Below are 19,494 nucleotides of genomic sequence, written 5' to 3'. Positions count from 1 at the left end.
TCAATAGCTTGTGAAATGGGGTAATTAACAGCCTGTAGCCGGTAAAGTGTATTTGCAAGGACAGCTTTCAGTTCCAGTATGTCAGGTGCATGTTCACCATTAAGGTCTTACAAAACAAATAAAATGTGTAACCCATACTGATCTTGTGGATCAGCTTTCAATGCACAAAATGACAACATTCCTTGCTGACCTGGTAGTGAAGATTCAAGCCCAGGAATCTCATTGTTGGATACATTATATAAATAATTTACTTTCTACATGTACTATACATGTACACATACAAATTAGTTTCAAAATGCTGTTGTGAAAAAATGTATGGCAAGTGGTCTGTGGGAAAAATCCAAAACACCAAGGTGGTCCCTACATTGAAAAAAGTTGGGAACCACTGCCTTGAGCCGAATGTGAGGATGGTATGTATTGTATGAAAAGCACTGACAAAGCATAGCAAGTCGGCACATTTTAATGGAAATATTCACATTTATGTTGTATATTTATTAGGGGTGGGCAACAATATGAAAATTGTATATCTATATTGTGCACATATTTAGATATCGATAATATCGAAGTCTTGCAAAAAACCCAAAAATATAATAACACAATTGCAGGGCTCCCGACTGGCACATCCAGTAAAGGTGCTCCGCGTGGAGTGCAGGATGCGTCCTATAGGCTGGAGTTCGCAGGTTTGAATCCAGGCTGTGTCATTGCCAACCGTGATCGGGAGTTCCCAGGGGGCGGCGCACAATTGGCCGAGCGCCGCCGGGTAAGGAGGGCTTAGGTCGGCAGGACAATCCGCGGTTCACCGCGCACCAGCGACCCCTGTGGCTGATAGGGCGCCTGTGGGTCTGCAGTGGAGCCATTCAGATCTGTGTTGTCCTCCGGCACTATAGGTCTGATGGCTTCACTGTGTATCCGCAGTGCGAAAAAAGACAGATTGGCAGAAACACGTTTCAGAGGACATGTGTTTCAGCCTCCATTTCCTGAGTTGCCGGGATTAATAATACCACAATTGGCAATTCTAAATTGGGGAGAAAAATGGGGTAAAAATCATTGGCAACGACTAAATAAAAAATAAATAAATAAATAACACAATTGCAATATCAAATATATATTGACATTAACATATATTTACATATGAGAAGTAATAACTTTAAATTAGTGGTGCTTTGTTTAACAATATCCATGGAGAAAAACAAGGTCTTGTTATATTGTTTTACTATTCCATCATCAGTCACCTCAAAACGGAAATATTTCTATACTTCGCACATACTTTCTAGCCGATCCAGAAGTAATTCAATCTTCAGCTGCTGCGTATAAATGCTGACTCATGACACCTCTAAAAGTATTAAGTAAGGTGTCATGCCGAATTGTGCATTATTTTAAGATGTGTTTTGATGTTTTAAAAGTACATCTCATTTATAATACCGAAAGTTCACATTTTAAAAATACATTAATAAAGTATAAGTAATGAACCGCTGACGCATGCACATATCCAATGGCCAATGGTGCTTAATGCAGCATGCAAATAGCGTTTGGTACCTAAACTAATCAATGGAATAAAATGGTTGAATAATACTTTAGTGTGTTGTGTTTGTCACATCCTATGATTGGTATGCATAGGGTTTATTGTACCTTAATATAAAACAAATTTGATTATACAGTACATCCTCATTATAACAAACCTGTTTGGGTCCAAGCCTTTTGTTCTTTATATCGAGGGGTTCGTTATAACGAAAGGATCATCAAAATGAATGATAAACTGTTGGAGTAAGTCCATGAGATGATATTGTGAATAAAAGTAGAATTACGTGTACCTGTTCATCTCATGTATGCAGTATTCTGCTTTTGTTTTATCCAATTCGTTAAAGAATTAAAACGCAGTACAAAACAAATCCTAAATTAAAGCTGAAATGCACCAAATCTTAATCCAACATGCAAGAACCACAAACTGAGTTTTTATTCCAAATCAACCAGACATGAAAAGTTACTCAGATCATCAAAAACAATGTTGTTATTGTTTTTTTCTTTAATCAATTTTCCTTTGCTGCATGGTTGCTGAACGAGCCAAAAATCGAGTGCTTTTTGCTTATTCACCATTGCTACACCCCGTTAGAAAATGGACTTTTCCTGCATTGTTTTAATGCAAGACTGTGAACGTGAGAGAATATTATCTGTACATTTGTTTTAAGTACTCGTCCAGAGGACTACTGAGACACAGACATCAACTAGTCCTCATCAGATTTAATTCACCTCTGGCGAGCGTGAGTTTCTAACCCTGGTATGTGTTGAAGTGTACATGTATATCCATTGCTACAGAACCAGTGGATGATGATGGATGTCTCTTGTGTCATCTGGAAAGAGTACCTGATGACAGCAGTCTGCGGTTGCTTGTGCTGTCTGGTTCCTTTGGCTGCTTGTGTGGGGGTGGGAATGGCAAGTCACCTTTCCTTGCTTTTGTTGCGAGTTCAACCCTAACTGCTGCATTAACGTAGTTTTTTGCAATATATGAAAGTACAATAAGAGCAAATTCAAGTAAGAGCAAATAAAGAATACAGTAAATTATAAGTAAAAGCGAGTTTGACTAAGAGCAGTTAACACCAGAACCGCCGAGATTTCGGACTACATACAACCGCCGCACCCGCAAAATGTGCAGCTCCATTTTAAAACGGCTTCGATATGAAAATGAAAAATAAAAAATTGGATACAACTTAATATTTTTATTTATGAACATCATACATAACATTTTCAGAGCAGAAACACTGTATTTACATTGAAAATTAAATTGTATTCTTATTTTTTCAAAAAGAGCACATATACATAAACATGAAAAACTGTAATAAAATAAACTTCTGTGTAAACAGGTGTAGAAAGTTGTATGCACATATAAAATTATAAAACATAAATAACTAGTTATAAAAATAGCATAAAACAAAAATATAACATAATTTATGCAACATGAAAGCTCTTTGAGTGAAACATAGTTCAAAGGCTCTGTCTGTCTGTTCAGAGTTCTATTGCAGCTTTCTAAGTACAATCTACGCAGAAAACACGCTTTTCAACTGTACCAGTGCATTTGCCACAGACTTGCCTTTTCACAACAGGCACAGACATCAAAAGTTTAGTTTTTATTGCATTTAGCAACCTGGCATTGTCTTTTATTGCATGTGCCAGGAGGCGCAGCGCTGGCTGAAGGTTGAGGGGGCATTTGCCAGTCAGCTTTCCTGTCTCTTATCAAAATGTTTCTGCCGTAGCTCCAGGGCTAGCTGCAAAATAATGTCCCTCCGAGTGATTGTGTTGCCGGTGCACTCCTTGTACAAAACTAAAGTGTTGATGTCTGCCAGGTCCAAAACATTATAAAAAACAGCCACAGGCCATCTGTGAGTACCACCTTTGACAGAATACAGCCGTGCCATTTGATCCAGTATATCCACACCGTACTTCGTTAAGTTGTAAAATGCAACAGTCTCTGGCTTTCGTTTAGCATCAGTCCCGATGGTCACTGATCTGTGCAGAGCTTTTTTTTGCACAGTCACACTCAGGGTGGCACAGTCGTTCTGCCTGAGAAATGTAGTGTAAATAATAATATATGATGTATAGAATGACTCATCAGTGTTTCAAGCACTCAACAGGATTATATGTTATTTCACAATGACGTTGATTTTATTACAAAGCCCAGACTAAATTGTCAGCTATATTGTATTGATTTTAATGTGCCGCATAAACTGCGGGTCTGGCGGTTGAAGAAGCAAGTGCTTATAACTTTTTCATTTTTACGATTCTGCAGCTAAAACACCGTATGGGTATTTAATTCAAATATTTAGTAAAACTTAAGAACGGACATGCACGAGATATTCACATATGCGGAGATATTCAAATTTGAATTGCAAAAGCCGTTTAAAAAGCGGCAATGGCGGTGCTAGTGTTAAAACTATAGTAAATATTTGCTTATGTGAGTAAAGTCCAGTAACAGATAGTAACAAAAAATGTGAGTATGGTTACCTATAACAGTAAAATGAAATACAAGATTTGGTTAAGTAGTTATAGTTAGAAGCAGTAGTTAAATGCAGCAAGGTATGTAGCAGTTCAGTACAAGCTGGTGCAAGTACTGGTACAACTGGGTGCCATATAGTCCAGTATGGTCGAGAGTTGTGGTGTTTGCAGATGCTGTCTGAACAGATCTGTCTTGAGGAGGCGCCGGAAGGTGGTCAGGGACTGAACAGACCTGATATCCCTGGGTATGTCGTTCCACCATTGAGGGACAATGGTGGAGAAGGAGAGGGCTCTGGAGGTGGGGGAGTGGAGGGGTGGTATAGCTAGTCTACCAGAGGTGGAGGAGCAGAGGGGGCAAGTGGGGGTGTAGGGAGAAATGGTAGTCTGAAGATAGGAAGGAGCAGAAAGGTCAAGACAGCGATAGGTGAATACAAGAGTTTTGAATTGGATGCAAGCAGCGATAGGGAGCCAGTCGAGGGAGTAGAGCAGCGTGGGAGAAACAAAGAAGGGAAAAGACGAGGTGAGCAGCAGAGTTCTGGATGAGCTGGAATGGACGGGTAGCAGAGGCAGGAAGGCTGGCCAGGAGGGAGTTGCAGTTGTCAAGGCGGAACAGTACCAGGGCCTGAACTAGGAGCTGCGTGGAGTATTCGGTGAAGAAGGGGCGAGTTCTGCGTATGTTGCTGAGGAAAAAGCGACAGGAGCTTGCCAGAGTAGAGATGTACTGAGAATAGAAGAGGTAGGGGTCAAGGATGACACCAAGGTTTTTGGTGGAAGAGGAAGGAGAGAGGATGGTGGATTCAAGCAGAATAGAGATCAGCGGTGGGGGAGGAAGAGGGGGGAAGAAAAGGAGGTCTGATTGGAGAGGTTGAGTTTGAGATGATGCGAGTGCATCCAGGAGGAGATGGCCGAGAGACAGGTAGAGATACAGGAGAAAAGGAGAGGAAGATCTGGGCATCATCAGCATAGAAGTGATATGAGAAGCCATGGGAGGAGATGAGGGGACCCAGGGAGTGGGTGTAGAGAGAAAACAGGAGGGGGCCCAGGACTGAGCCTTGGGGGACACCTGTTGAAAGAGAGCAAGAGGCATGCCATGTGCACTCGGAAAGGTAGGAGGAGAACCAGGCAAGAGCAGTGCCAGAGTCTCCCAGGTCAGCAAGGGAGGACAGGAGAATAGAGTGGTCGACAGTGTCAAAGGCAGCAGATAGGTCGAGCAGAATTAGGACAGAGGAGAGGGAGGCGACACGAGCAGAGAGTAGAGAGTTCGTGACAGAGAGAAGAGCAGTTTCAGTGGAGTGTGCCAGGTGAAAACCAGATTGGAGGGGGTCGAGCAGGGAATGTGTTGACAGGAAAGCAGAGAACTGGTGGTGTACCGCTCGCTCAAGGGTTTTACAGAGGAACGGGAGGAGGGAGACAGGATGGTAGTTCTGGAAGGATGAGGAATCTGGGGAGGTTTTTTTTTAAGATGGGGGTGGTGCAGGCTTGTTTGAAGGCATAGGGGAAACAGCCAGAGAGCAGAGAGGTGTTGAGAAGAGAGGAAATAAAAGGGAGTAGAACAGGGGTAGCAGCCTGGAAGAAGTGAGTTGGGAGGGGTTCCAGAGCACACGTGGTGAGTAAACAAAGGGGTCATGTGACGCTACCAACGATGGTAATGCACAGAGGACACATACAAGACAGGAAGGCAGCAAGTCTCAATCGAGCGCCCATCTGTAAACTATCATTTGATCAAACATAACAACTGCAAAAAGCACACAAAACAAACCCGTTTCCACATATACATTACACCAACACTAACAACAGTAAAGAAATGAAAAAGGAAAGAATGTACACTTACGTGCTGAATACAGTAATTACATGTCCTTTCTCTTGAAAAAACTATCCAGCGTAGATTGGATAGTTCACGCCCGTTACCTGGTTGCAGTTTGTGTGAAGACGACTGACAGGCAACAATTGCATTCATCATGCATGATTCGTACTACAATATGTCATCTTTGAATTAGTGTTATCTCAACCATGGTCTTTGTTTTCACTTTTTCACTGAGAGAATAACACACTTGACACTGGAGAAAGTTCAATGTCAGTTAGTACTGAGATCGTTGCATTCGGGCCAGTCCTGTACGTGAAGGTTCTAATAGGGCTAATTTGCACAGTAATCGGAAATAACAATACAGGCTCTCTCTCTCTCTCTCTCTCTCTCTCTCTCTCTCTCTCTCTCTCTCTCTCTCTCTCTCTCTCTCTCTCTCTCTCTCTCTCTCTCTCTGTCTGTCTCTCTCTCTCTCTCTCTCTCTCTCTCTCTCTGTCTCTCTCTCTCTCTCTCTCAGCATTCAGCTGTCTCCTTCTCCTTCCCTGTAATCCTGTGGACCATGCCACCCCTTTTCCTGGGTGATGTCATTTCCCAGCCAACAGTCGTCTGGGAATCGTAGTTTTCCCCGGTCGGCCATCTTGCTTCCGGTAACGTGAGGGCATAACTTGCCAGCAAAGCTGCCCACACGTACCTCCCATTTATCACCCTGCCCCTTGCTATATCACTATATGGTGGTTACTCCCCTGGATCGAGGAATGTTGTTCTTCGGGTGTCATATATTGCTGGAATTGGTGGCAACCTGTTGGTCATGCTGCACTTCTCTTCCAATGCTAAGGCCAAACTTCACAGCACCTGTCTTAATGTAGCTAGCGATGAAGACAAAGGACACTGTGGATCCTCTCCTACCCATAGATTAAGGTTCTGTGGTGATGGGAAAATATCATATGTTGACCTGATGAGGAAACTGATCCTTCTCTGTTGCATTGTACATAAATCTCGCCAGCCAATCTTGCATTGTTCCACACTCTCCCATAACATCCATTCTCCCTGCTTGGCCTGGGAAACTGCCTTTACACACCTCATCCTCTCCTCCTACTTTTGCACCTCGTTGACTACCAGCTTCCTCCGTTGAGCTGGGGCTGCGTTGTGCCATGTAGGAGGAGCTGAAGATTGGGTCCACCTGACTGATTATTAATGAAAGTCACAAGGATCAGCAGGCAGGTATATAATCAGAAGGAAATGTTTGTTCAGGACAGTCTCCAGTCAGTGTGAAGCGAGGCTGTCTTGGTAAAGAAACCTGTGTGGTTTTAAAAGGTGTGAACCTTTTTGTGTTTTGTGTGTGTTTAAAAACTGTTCTGTTTTAATCAGTAAACTGCTTAGCCGCCCAATTTTTAGATATAACTGGAACCAACAAGTTTACTTAGAGCTCCAAGATTGAGTTAGGTTTTGTTTTGTTTGTTTTTTCTTTTTGTTATTCAAAATAATAAAAGTGCATGCCAGTGCTTAAACCTGCAATTCTGTGTCTGGATCTGTATTAAAAAAGGGGCAAACGAACCTCAGCCGCAAGGCTGTGTTACATTTGGTGGCAGCGGTAAAAATGTGCTGTGCAGGTACTTAAGAGCAGCGAATCCAGCTTGAGTTTGACTCTGTTTTGATCTTTTTACAGTACTTGCCTGTAACATACCGTACAGCGGCATTGCTGCTTGTGTTGTCTGAGACAGCTGGGTTTTTGTTACAAGTACCGTATACTGCACCAGCAGTAAGTACTGTATATAGGAGCTGCAGCTCCCGCCCTGTTACACAGCGGGGTTGCTGCTTCAGCAGACGTGTCCAGCCTCCACCGAGTCAGTCGGGAGGAAGGTTATTGAAAGCCCAGGTTAGAGCCGCATGGTCAGTAACCACTTCAAGCTCCACTCCCTCTAGATAATGCCTCCACTTCTCAACAACCCAAACTACTGCTAGATGATCTGCCCATCTTGCAGATGCTACTGTGCGTTAACAATAAGGATTGATTGCGTTTCTAGCACACTAGATCAGTTGCGCGTTGCTGTGTTACATCTTGACACAACATTTAACCAATCAGAGAGTTGAAGGGGCGGGTTTTCTGTGTTAAGCACTTCGAGAGGCAAAAACGTTAAATGATTGCTAAAAAAAATAACCGATTGTGCGTCTGGAGCAATCCACCACCTAATAGTATATTTGTGCTGGCTACTTTATTAATTATTACTTTATTATCATTCAGTCCATTTTTTGTCATATTATTGTACTGTAAGGTGATATATAGTACATAATAGCTATACATATGCACCAAAAAAAAAAAAAGCGTATTCCTTTTGTTGTGATATCGTAACAATATGTACCCAGGTGCTTGTGAGAGATATTGGGGGTATTGGGATATCATCTGTTGTCAGCTGACGTACAAATGCTTAAGTGCAGAGGTGCTGGATTATTACACTGCGGTTTCATGCAACAGTTGTGTTGGTGACCAAACGTGTGTGAGTACTGTTGTGTTAAAAAAAAAAGGTGAAAATGAACAGTTGCATTCAAAAAACCTAGAATAGTGAAAAACAAAAATAGTGCATTAACAAAATGCCCTGAAATCTTGATAAAGAAAACAATTTAAATGAAGCAATTAGCTCAATAATTAAGATAAAAAGGGAGTGAAAAGATTACCATTTTTTGTGTGAACTCCAATAACCCCACGTTATCTGTACCCAGTCAAATCGTAGAGTGCCTAAATAAGCACAGTAATTTACCATAATAAAAAACAGTCATGAAAAAAAATGTAGAACATAAAAAAAGCGCAACCAGAATAGTCAATGAAAGACAACACATTATTCAAATTCTTTGTTGTATTATATATTTAAGGTAAGTCAAGTTTATTTTTCCGTTAAAAGTGCTCCCGGCTCTAATGTTCTGCCCTCTGGCTGTACAGAATTCCTGGGGAGAGCCCTGAGGTGTGCTTGTGTCAAGGCGGCTCCTAGTCCGATGTCGCTGGCATCTGTACAGATTCTGGCACAGTCTGGATGAACGAGGACAGGAGGGAGAGTTAAGGCTTCTTCTAACACTAGCACCGCCATAGTCGCTTTTTGAATGGCTTTTGCAATTCAAATTTAAATATCTCTGCATATGTGAATATCTCATGCATGTCCATTCTTAAGTGTTACTAAATATTTGCATTAAATACCCATACGGTGTTTCAGCTGCAGAATCGTAAATATGAATAAGTTATAAGCACTTGCTTCTTCAACCGCCAGACCCGCAATTTTTGCAGCATATTGAAATCAATACAATATAGCCGACAATTTAGTCTGGGCTTTGTAGTTATGTAACACTGTTCCATTAAATTGAAAGCTTTAAATGAGAAAAGCAACAAATAAATACATAAATAAAGTGTAATATTCCTTTAAGAGGAGCCATTGGGCTCTAGTACCTTTCCGTTCTTCCTCCAGGTCTATCTACAGGTGGCCAAATTATTAGGAAACCCTGTTTTTCCACATTTGTTTTCCTTTATTAAGGTCAGGTGGTCATCGGGGGAGGGGGTGTGTTTGTTCTGTGTTTGGTAACAGAGTTAGGTTTCTGGCTGCTCTGATTTTAACCAAACTCATCTACTAAAAAAAAGGTTATAAGGTCCTTTTAGGAAAAAGAAAGTATTAAAAGAACTAAAAACACGTTTTAAAGAGTAGTTTGCTGACGTCCTCCTCCTTTTTTCTGTTGGAGTGCAAATACTTTTGTTGTTTTTTGTTGGAGTTTTCCTGGTTTTGTTTTGGATGGGCAGCAACCCCAAGGATTTTCTACACTAACAGCTTCCCCAGACCTGGTGGATCTAACCAATATTTTTTTTTAAAGATTTTGATTATTTTTGTTTTTTATTGTTTTTCAATTTGAGGAGCTACAGCAACTTGACTATTCTGTTCGGGACTGTGTATATTTGTGGGGTGTTGGTTTGGGGTTATTTTTGGTCACTTGTAAATGTTGTATCTACATCGTATCTGTGTGTATTCTAAGCTCTGCACAGATCAGTGACCATCGGGACTGATGCTAAACGAAAGCCAGAGACTCTTGCATTTTACAATTCAACGAAGTACGGTGTGGATATACTGGATCAAATGGCAGGGCTGTATTCTGTCAAAGGTGGTACTCGCAGGTGGCCTGTGTCTGTTTTTTATAATGTTTTGGACCAAGCCACCATCAACGCTTTGATTTTGTAAGGAGTGCACCAGCAACACAATCACTCAGATGGACTTCATTTTGCAGCTAGCCCTGGAGCTACGGCAGAAACATTTTGATAAGAGACACGAAAGCCGGCTGGCAAATGCCCCTCAACCTTCAGCCAGTGCTGCGACCACTGGCACACGGAATAAAAGACAATGCCAGGTTGCTAAATGCAATAAAAACAGAACTTTTGATGTCTGCGCCCATTGTGAAAAGGAAAGTCTGTGGCAAATGCACTGGTACAGTTGAAAAGCGTGTTTTCTCCGTAGATTGTACTTAGAAAGCTGCAATAGAACTCTGAACAGACAGACAGAGCCTTTGAACTCTGTTTCACTCAAAGCGCTTTCACATTGCATAAGTTATGTTATATTTTTGTTTTATGCTATTTTTATAACTAGTTATTTATGTTTTATAATTTTATATGTGCATACAGCTTTCTACACCTGTTTAAACTGAAGTTTATTGTGTAAAGTTTATTTTATTACAGTTTTTCATATTTATGTATATATGCTCTTTTTGAAAGAAATAAGAAAAAAGCTTAATTTTCAAAATAAATACGGTGTTTCTGTGCTGAACATGTTATGTATGATTTTCATAAATAAATATATTAAGTTGTATCCGATTGTTTGTTTTTCATTTTCATATCGAAGCCGTTTTAAAATGGAGCCGCACGTTTTGCAGTTGCGGTGGTTGTATGTAGTCCGAAATCTTGGCTGTTCTGGTGTTAAGAGAATTAAGCTTTTTTGAGCTTCCAGCGACTATTTCAATAGGACATAATTTTTCTTCAGGTGATTGAGCGGGGCAGCCATGTCCACAAACTTGGGGATGTATTTGTGATTCCATCCAGCCAATCCAAGAAACCTCTGAACCTCTTTCAAGTTAGTAGGCACAAGGTAATCCTGGATGGCTTTTAGTTTGTGAGGATCAGATGCCACTCCTTTTCCTGACACAACATGACCGAGAAAAGTGAGAGATGACTTGATGGAGTTTCTGTAGAACTCTTTCAAGGTCAATGAGGTGCTGTTGTGGGTTAGAAGAGTAGACGATGACATCATCTATACACAAAGCATACCTGACCTCGGAGATCACCTAAAACCTGTTCCATCCGCCTTTGAAAAGTTGCTGCCACGTTCTTAAGACCGAAAGGCATCACCTTGAATTGGAAGAGCCCAAAAGGTGTGGTGAACGCAGTCTTCTCTCAGCACCCCTCTTCCATAGTCACCTGCCAGTGCCCCAAGTGCAAGTCCAGGGAACTGAAGACAGCTGCACCACGAAGAGACTCAAGGATGTCATGAACTAGAGGCATAGGGTAAGTATCAAACAGTGTTTTTGACTTAAGCTTCCTGTAGTCTACACAAAAATGATAACCTCCATCTTTTTTTCAAGACTACTGGAGATGACCATGGGGAAGTTGAAGGCTCATTTACCCTGTAGCATGTCCTTCAGATATTTCTGGGTTAGGTCCTTCTTCAGAGGGTACACTCGGTATGCCCGACACCTTGTGGGTACCTCATCAGTAGTCTTGATGGAGTGATGGATCACTCGAGTCATCCCTAACCGATCCATACATACAGATGACCACTTCTTCTGGAGTTCTTCCAGGCTGAAGGGTTCCTTCCCAGGGTCACTACTTTGGCATACTTCTAAGTTGCACTTAACTGGGTGTTGTAGCAGCATCAGGAAGAACAATGATACATGTGCTAAAATCCTCTTGCAAGCTCTCTCACAATCAGTCACCTCTAGAAATGGGTGGAAGGAGTACTCCTAGTGAGGATGTTGAACGCCATACGTACGGTTGGTGAAGTTGATGCGGATATTGGTCTTTTCAAGAAAGTCCAGTCCGAGGACATGAGGAAAGGTTAGGTGTGAATCCTCGAGAATGTAGGTGCAGAGAATCCAGAGTTCATCATGAAAGAGGTATGTAAAACAGGGAGGTGTGAGACTGTCAGTCTACCATCACAAACTTCTGATTACAAGCGGATTCCAACACTTCATCCCTTCCTGAGATCTTCTTCCAAAGACTCTCTGTCATGAGCATGAATGTACTTCCAGTATCAAGTATGGCAAGACCATCCCAATCTCTCACCCCAGTCTGAACTAAAAAGGACAGGCTGGAAGCAGGGTGACCACAGCCCTTGTTTTTTTTCCCCACTTGCTTCATTGCGCTGACCTCTGCAGGTTTCTTGATGGATTCTTTGCTGGTTTTCTTTTCCAAAACTGTTTTGCTGGAGTTTGCGTTGGATCAATACTCCCTCTGGGCAGCATTATCGTACTCTCCCTGTGTTCCTACGCTCACCAGTTCTGACACAGTACAGACGGTCACTCAGAGGCAGCTTGCCAGTTTGGGGTTGCTGTTGCTCAGGATGCACCTTACTACTTCATCCTCACTCAGCTCTGATTTCCATTTCATGCACAAAGCACGAAAGTCATAGGCAAAGTACAGAATTTTCTCATCCGTTGTACTCTAGTACGGACACGTTCTGCTACCTCTGTCTGGAAGTCCGTTGTCAAGAAGACTTGGCGGAAACTGTCTTTAAGCCTTTGAGCAGTACGAACCTACCGGTACCTTCACTGCTCTCTGGTCCCCAGGTAGTAGGAACGTACCGGTATGTTCTGCAACTTTAAACTTGAATTACTGAGCATATAAAACTCCTGGTAACATAATATTGTAGCACTAGGTTTCTGTAACACTGTTTATTGGTCTCTTACGCCCTCTGCCAGATATTGACTGAATTACATACACTAAACTCTGTCACAAAATTGTCAACAATGTCTGTAAACCGGCGAAAATTGCTCAGCGAGAAAGAAGTATTAGAAATAATACTGAATTCAGATTCCGATTTAAATTCAAATACATACAATTCTTCCACTGAATTGGATGTCAGCGAGTATGTCCGTGAAGACATAAGTGAAGAATATTTACCATCAAGTCACAGACGTCCAGCCTTTCCCTATGAAAAAATAAAACATTATATTTATTTGTTTTGTTTATTTACGGTAAAAAATATTTGTCTGTATTTCGTCAGAATTCATTACATACATACAAGCGCATGCAGAAGACAGAAAAAAACTCACGCCCGTAGGGCCAGCAGGGCATTTTAGAACTCACTACTCAAAGGGTTAAAGTTTTCCCATGACTGGATTCCATGACGCTCAGCAACCCACCAGCTCTTCGCTGACCCTTTCAGCACAGAGGATAAGGTGGCAAGAATCTCAGCTGTCTTCATAGGGTGAAGAGCCAAGAACTCATCACAAGGAAGTTGACCGCGTCGCTGCTTGTTTCCCCTCCAAACTCAGGGAAAGTGATCTTGATCCGCAATTTGGCGTGGACTCCTCCATCATCCCTGATTGAAATGGCCTTCTCTATAACTCCTTGATCTGAGAGTTGGGGAATGGTAGACATGCTTACCTTCCTTGCAGGTGTTGAAAACGGTGGTAGTCACTGAGGAGTGACCTTCTTAAGAATCTTCTCGAGTTCTGCCTCCCAGAGTGCATCACGTCTTTGCAGGCACACAACAGCTGCTCTCTCTAGCTGTTGTAGGGCCTGTTCCATCCGTTCCCCCACATCTTCTATCTTGATTTGAAAAGAGCTGCGCAAGAGATCTTCCTGGTTGATACTGCTCTCTTGTGATGGTCTCAGCTCATATTCCTGGGCCTTATTTGGATTCAGTTGTGACCAGTAATACCTGCTTAACAGGGGGTGGATCGTTACAGCGGATTATGCGTTCATTCATTTTTGTTGATCTCGTTAACATGCATTTTGATTAACAAGTTCCCCTTATTTAGTCGTTGAGACAGGAAGTGATGTACATGACCTGCGACAATTAAGTTTTTTAACGAGAAATGTTTAACAAACTCATCGACTCAATTTCAAAGCATTAACGGATTGATTTAATTAGCACATTTCGTTTGAAAATCACTTGCTACTAAAGCTCTCTCTGAAGCAACATTTTTTTAATTTACATACTGATAATTTACTACTCTATAATGTTCAGGTAAACCTGAACGCATTTATACGTTTTGCATATATTTTTTAACAGAAAACTGTTTTTGCTTGTTTGCAGACAATGTCATATTTGTACAGTAAACAATCAAATAAACTAATTATTATTATTATTATTATTATTATTATTATTATTATTATAGAAGATAGTGTAAGGATTATTGCCCACATTGCCAAACAGGTAACACAGTAATAATGACCCATGATGTCATATGGAACAGAAAAGCTAGAGCACTTGTAAATTTTTTTTTTTTTCTAATCGCTCTTCCGAGAAACACCCCTGATCTCAACCCCGAGTTCACTAGAGCTGACATGTTGAATATATCTTAAATGTTGAAAGACTTTAAACTTATAAGTGTAAAAAGTTGTCAGGATGTCAACAATGAAAATTAAAATTACAGGTACGTTATTTAAACAGTTGTAGCAACACGTGGGGATGTATAATGCTATATTTTACAGAACCCCACTACTTACTCTCTAAGCACAGTACAGGAAATTCGAAATTAAGTAGAGATAGACATTGGACAGAGGAAAGGAGACACTTCTTTACACAGAGTAGTGAGGGTATGGAGTGGGTTATCTAGTCATTGTTGAGGCAGAATCACATGGATCCTTTAAGACCCAATTTGACAAAGTTTTGCGATCAATCAGCTACTAGGAACAGGATGAGCTTAGATGGTCCGAATGGCCTCCTCTCATTTTTAAATGTTCATATGTTTTTATATGTTGTTCTAAAAACAAATCAAGCAGTTACTGCATCTTTCCTCAAACTAAAAACTGTAATTTGGTCTTACCAGGCAGAGCACTTGACAAGACGAGGTACTCCACTTCTTCACCAGGAATCACTTGAAATAGAGGTGATGGAGGAGAAACTGGTGAAGCGCTCCACCCTGACAGCTGAGGACCTCGCTGAGATTGAGAGGCTAGAGGAACTGGACACCTGCGTGGTAGGCCACACCAACATTACCCTTTCCCATTGTAAAAGCATAGCAAAGTGTAATAAAGCATAGTGAAAGCATGGTAGAGCCTAGATAAGCATTATAAATACCAGCAAAGTATGATAAAGCATATTAATAAACTTGGCAAACGAGGCTAAACTATGCTAAATGCATAGTGTATAACCTAGACAATGTGGGGAAGCTATAAAAAAAAAGGCCAACAAGATGCTCGGATATATTGTGAAAAGTGTTGAATTTAAATCAAGGGAAGTAATGTTAAAACTTTACAGTGCATTAGTAAGACCTCACCTAGAATATTGTGTTCAGTTCTGGTCACCTCGTTACAAAAAGGATATTGCTGCTCTAGAAAGAGTGCAAAGAAGAGCAACCAGAATTATCCTGGGTTTAAAAGGCATGTCATATGCAGACAGGCTAAAAGAATTGAATCTATTCAGTCCTGAACAAAGAAGACTACGCGGTGATCTGATTCAAACATTCAAAATCCTAAAAAGTATTGACAGTGTCGACCCCAGGGGACTTTTTCGACCTGAAAAAAGAAACAAGGACCCGGGGTCACAAATGGAGATTAATTAAAGGGGCATTCAGAACAGAAAATAGGAGGCACTTTTTTATACAGAGAATTGTGAGGGTCTGGAACCAATTCCCCAGTAATGTTGTTGAAGCCGACACCCTGGGATCCTTCAAGAAGCTGCTTGATGAGATTCTGGGATCAATAAGCTACTAATAACCAAACAAGCAAGATGGGCTGAATGGCCTTCTCTCGTTTGTAAACTTCCTTATGTTCTTAAGATATACACTACCGGTCAAAAGTTTTAGAACACCCCCATTTTTCCAGTTTTTATTGAAATTTAAGCAGTTCAAGTCCAGTGAATAACCTGAAATAGTACAAAGGTAAGCGGTAAACTGCCAGAGATTAAAAAAAAAGTTTAGGTTACCAAAAACTGAAAAATAATGTACATTTCAGAGTTATACAAAAAGGCCTTTTTCAGGGAACAAGTAATGGGTTAACAACTTACAGCTGTTCTGCAGCAATGGAAGTAAATTAAGCCATGAAAGTTGATGCTAACAATTCCTACAGGTGTCCCAACTTTTGTTGATTACTTACAAACCCTTTGTCTGTATAAAAGCAGTGTTGGAACAGACTGTGTTACTACACCCTCTTAAGCATTATTTGGACAGTATTGTACTGCAGGAAGTAGTATATTGCTCTCATAATGGTGAGAAAAAGGCAATTAACAAAGGAAGATAGACAGACCATTATAACCCTTAAAAGTGTAGGTCTTTCCTTTAGAGAAATTGCAAAGAAAGCCAAAGTTAAGTGAGTACAGTTTCCTACACCATCAAAAGACACTTGGAAACTGGAGGAAACTCTGACAGGAAGAGGTCTGGCAGACCCATAGCCACAACAGAATCAGAAGACAAGTTTCTGAGAGTCAACAGCTTGCGTGATAGGCGGCTCACAGGACAACAGCTTCAAGCACAGCTTAACACTGGTCGAAGTAAGCAAGTCTCAGTTTCAACTGTGAAGAGAAGACTTCGAGCTGCAGGTTTGACAGGTCGAGTGGCAGTAAGAAAGCCACTGCTAAGATGGCAAAATAAGAAAAAGAGGCTTGCCTGGGCCATGAAGCACCGCCAGTGGACTACTGAAGTCTGGAAGAAGGTCTTATGGACCAATGAATCAAAATTTGAAATCTTCGGTTCATCACGCAGGGTTTTTGTACGCAGGAAGCGTGATGGTCTGGGGCTCTTTTGCTTGATCCAGAGTCGGCGACTTGCACAGAGTGAGTGGCACCCTGAACCAAAACTGCTACCACAGCATTTTGCAGCGCCATGCAATACCCTCTGGTATACGCCTACTTGGTCAGGGGTTCATCCTACAGCAAGATAATGACTCAAAACATACCTCCAGGCTATGTCAGAACTACCTTAGAAGAAAAGAACAAGACGGTAGGCTTCAAATCATGGAATGGCCAGCACAGTCTCCAGACTTAAACCCCATCGAGCTGGTTTGGGATGAACTGGACAGAAGGGTGAAAGCAAAGCAACCTACAAGTGCAACACATTTGTGGGAACTTCTGCAACAGTGTTGGGAAGAACTTTCCGAACAATATTTGATTTCCATTGTAGAAAGAATGCCACGAGTGTGTTCAGCTGTTATCTGCAAAAGGTGGCTACAAAATGATTTCATGATTTATTTTTTATCTCCAATTGTTTATTTGTTCTATGCTTTAATTTCAGAGTACATTGAGACATTAAACTGCGTAAATTTCAATAAAAACTGGAAAAATGGAGGTGTTCTAAAACTTTTGACCGGTAGTGTATATATATAGAATATATATGTAGAATTTTCAGAATGTCTCTTTGACATTTGCTGTGTCTGATTTTTCGTCCCTGCCAACTAAGGCTCCTAGATTTTTTGGTTAGTAGGCGATCTGCAGCCCCTGTCTGTTTTAGCAGTGCATGCTTACAGTTGCCAGTGGCTCTTTCAGGTCTTCACCTGCACGCCACTTCTCGTGGTACAGAGCCAGTTTTTGGGAGTGTTAAGGGCAGCCACTCACCCTGCCTTTTAACACACTTTCATTGTGTTCCACTTTAAGTCATGGGGTAGTTAGCCACACACATTATTTGGACTTCTGGTGTTAAATGTTGAGGCTGCTCAGTGTAACCTTGCAGCATATACACTGCACAAGGGCTCTCCCTCACTGTGCTGTGGACTATATGCCATGGACCCTTATTGGTCCTCAGCCAGAATGCTAAAGGCAGTTTATCTTCCTTTTTAGCACATCTGCCAGTGGTGCAAGTCCTCCACTTGCGACGGCTTGGGTATTGCCTCCCATTCAGTAGTGGTTACATTTCGTACTTGAAAGGGAATGTTAGGTTATTATCATAACTCTGGTTCCCTGAAATAGAAATGTAACCATTATCCTTCAGGGTTGCTGCATTCACTCCAATGCAGCAGGCCTGAACAGAAAGTGGCGCTGAGCCGTATGCTACAGTCGTGTTTATCCCCTGGGACCGGAGACGACGTCTGACGCATACGGGGCTCTAAAAAGAGCAGCTTTGATATAAGTGCTCAGGTAATTCGGGCGATAAGAGCTATATCCCATTCGGTAGTGGTTGCATTTCTATTTCAGGAAATGAAGGTTATAATAACTGAAGAGGTTTTTTTTGGCAATTGTTTGTCTCTTCACTGCTACATCTCTGCTGCAGTTTTAATTTTCTAATCTTTTTTTCTGAAGTTTTTCATTTGTACTGCTGTGTCTCTGAGTCCATTGATCCTCACTGTCTCTTCTCTCCCTCTTGCATTCTGTTTCTTTTGCCTTTGCTTCATGGAGACCCTTTGCTGCACCAGTGTAAGTACCGCTGTTCTCTGGCCTCCCTGCTTGCTTACATGTCTTTGTGGTCCATTTCCATTTGTGTTGCCCATTAACCCCTTTGGGAATCAGCTTTGCCCGCCATCAGTATTTAATGAACGAAACATGCCTCATTTTATATTGGTATAGGATTGCATAGAGGATGGCGAGTTAGTGTACAGACTCAATGCCTCCTGAGGCATATTGGAGAAGCCATGGTGAATTCTAAATACAGGCATTGGACCAAGCAAGGATGCTGCTCAGAAAGCTTCAACATGCTTAATGAGGCCATAGAATAATAAATGCTTCACTAGAGTTTCAAAATGCGCTGATATGATGTAGGGTTAAAGGGAGGAGGAAAAAAGCTATTCTTTGATAAGTAAATAGTGCAAATGCATATACACTGTACTAATTTTATATAAAATATGCTTATCAGTAAATAAATATGTATGAAGGCTATATTTGCATCCTGAGCCATTCGGGAAAAAAGGCGTAATAGCAAAGTAGTGATGTCAAAATGTCATATTTCCTCTAGAGAAAAATATACTTGAACTTTGACCCATTCGCCTCCTTGAGACCACTTTCAATTCAAACACAAAATGTCTCGTTTTCAATCACTACAACACCCACAGTAGAGAAATGTTCATTAATGATCAACAAAATGAGAATTTGTTGTGATGTAAAGCTGGTACATTTGTATCTCGGAGAAACTGGAGAGGAACAGGACATTATTTAAATTAAAATAATTTAAAAAAAAATTGCAGTTTGTTATCCACCCAGTTTAACTTACCGTTCCTGAATTATCAAAAAGAAAATTATATTTAAGATTCTTTAATATGGGGGCTCCCGAGTGGCGCATCCAGTAAAGGCACTCCGTGTGGAATGCAGGGTGCGCCCTATAGTCTGGACGTCGCCGGTTCGAGTCTAGGCTATTCCTTTGCCGACTGAGGATGGGAGCTCCTAGAGGGCGGCGCTCAATTGGCCGAGCGCTGCCCAGGGGGAGGGAGGGCTAGGTCGGCCAGAGTGTCCTCGGCTCACCACGCACCAGCAACCCCTGTGGTCTGGCCGGGCGCCTGTGGGCTTGCCTGTAAGCAGCCCAGGGCTGTGTTGTCCTCCAACGCTGTAGCTCTGGGTGGCTGCATGGTGAGACTGCACTGTGTAAAGAAGCAGGCGGCT

General features: G+C 41.6%; 1 protein-coding gene across 5 annotated transcripts in view; it reads left to right on the top strand.

Moving 5' to 3' along the window:
* LOC117435749 (F-actin-uncapping protein LRRC16A) overlaps positions 1-19,494 on the top strand; it is a 329,028-nt gene that overhangs the window by 278,701 nt on the left and 30,833 nt on the right. For 3 of the 5 annotated variants that reach the window (XM_059013484.1, XM_059013491.1, XM_059013480.1), the window contains exon 29: positions 14,804-14,953. In XM_059013484.1, the coding sequence (XP_058869467.1) occupies positions 14,804-14,953 (150 nt within the window). Of the gene's footprint in view, positions 1-14,803; positions 14,954-18,300; positions 18,319-19,494 lie in introns of all 5 variants that reach the window. The other 2 variants (XM_059013472.1, XM_059013470.1) reach the window with 1 other exon arrangement.

The sequence above is a fragment of the Acipenser ruthenus genome, chromosome 3 (genome assembly GCF_902713425.1).
Source record: "Acipenser ruthenus chromosome 3, fAciRut3.2 maternal haplotype, whole genome shotgun sequence".
In the NCBI taxonomy this organism is placed as follows: domain Eukaryota; kingdom Metazoa; phylum Chordata; class Actinopteri; order Acipenseriformes; family Acipenseridae; genus Acipenser; species Acipenser ruthenus.
This window is presented reverse-complemented; position numbering and strand designations above follow the sequence as displayed.